The 1,333-nt window shown below is 44.8% G+C and overlaps 1 protein-coding gene across 2 annotated transcripts in view; it reads right to left on the minus strand.

Annotated features, from left to right (window-relative positions):
- The window catches only part of rtn2a (reticulon 2a), a 15,904-nt gene that overhangs the window by 11,968 nt on the left and 2,603 nt on the right, over positions 1-1,333 (minus strand). Inside the window, exon 4 of one of the 2 annotated variants that reach the window (XM_032508427.1) lies at positions 717-917. In XM_032508427.1, the coding sequence (XP_032364318.1) occupies positions 717-917 (201 nt within the window). Of the gene's footprint in view, positions 1-716; positions 921-1,333 lie in introns of both variants that reach the window. The other variant, XM_032508426.1, reaches the window with a different exon arrangement.

The raw sequence follows: 1,333 nt of genomic DNA on the forward strand, positions 1-1,333 counted from the left end.
GAGATATGATGTTTCAATAGATAGACCCTAAACTCTTTCATAAGCCTGACCAAACATTCATCAAAGGTTTGAGGGTTTACTGACCCCCGCCACATCCACTAAAATAAGACTGAGCTCTACTCTGACTGACACTTAACATGCCATCAAGCTGGAAGACAGGATGTTATCTCTTGCTCTGTGTTTCTTCCTTTCTCTGTGTGGGGGAGTTTGTTGGCACTTTAGGAGTGTTTGAGAAACACTCCTAAAGTGCCAACAAACTCCCACAAACCTGCATTTAAAGACACACACATGTGTGTGTGTGTGTGTCTTTTAAATGCAGGTTTGTGTTTGTGTGTGTGTGTGTGTGTGTGTGTGTGTGTGTGTGTGTGTGTGACACCCTCCGACATCAGCCATGGCGGCGAATCCAAGACGTCCAAGTCAATGCCAAGAATGCTTTCTCCACAATTAGCCAATCATCCCTTAAAATCCCAGGAGTGGATTACTATGGAGACACAATGGACTTCTGTGGGGGTGGTCCTATCTTTGTCTGCTGCTCTCGAAAGGTCCATGCTGAAAGCGAAATCTGATATTTTCCTTATTTAAAGTATTGATTAACGAGCTGAGTGAAAGAATCGCACTCAGCAACAAGACAAAGACAGAGGGACATGGGAGGGAGGTGGACGGACGGTGGTCAGAAGAAAGAGAACATTTAAAGATACAGAGGGGAAATCTTGTACCTGCTATGTGGGTGCATACAGTCATGTCCTCTGATAGGTTAAGTGCTGAAAACCAGTGATCGCTGACCAGCTGTTCCTGAGAGATTCGACCAATGGCAGCTGGCGACGAGGATGCCGGGCCTCTGGGTCGCACAGATGTGAGCAGCTTGACTGAAATGGTTTCCCTGGTGACGGGGGATTCTGGCTCAGGGGTCTGTGAGACTGCTACCGGGAAACAAAAGATGATGTCACTATCATGAGGACATGCCATCACCACAGACTTGCTGTACATGCTTCTGGGATTTAGATCTGGGAAGGATCTTCTGAATGAACGGAGCCCAATCAGAACTGTTGGGTATGTTTAAATCTCACCACTCATCAACATTGAGGACAGCCACTTAAACTACACGTTAACAAACAAAATGAAGTACAATCCTGAAACTATGGCCTAATTTTAAAAATGTAATCAGGTGACAACTTTGTGAGATATTTGACAAGCCCACTATGCTTTACTATGTAGACAACCAGAACCAATGACAGCCCAGTGAGAGGTGCATTCATCCTGTTAATTGTACTGTATCTAGGTTCATGTTAACCCTTCTGTTGTCCTCGGGTCAAATTTGACCCCTTTAAAAAAT

The sequence above is a fragment of the Etheostoma spectabile genome, chromosome 3 (assembly GCF_008692095.1).
Source record: "Etheostoma spectabile isolate EspeVRDwgs_2016 chromosome 3, UIUC_Espe_1.0, whole genome shotgun sequence".
Classification (NCBI taxonomy): Eukaryota; Metazoa; Chordata; class Actinopteri; order Perciformes; family Percidae; genus Etheostoma; species Etheostoma spectabile.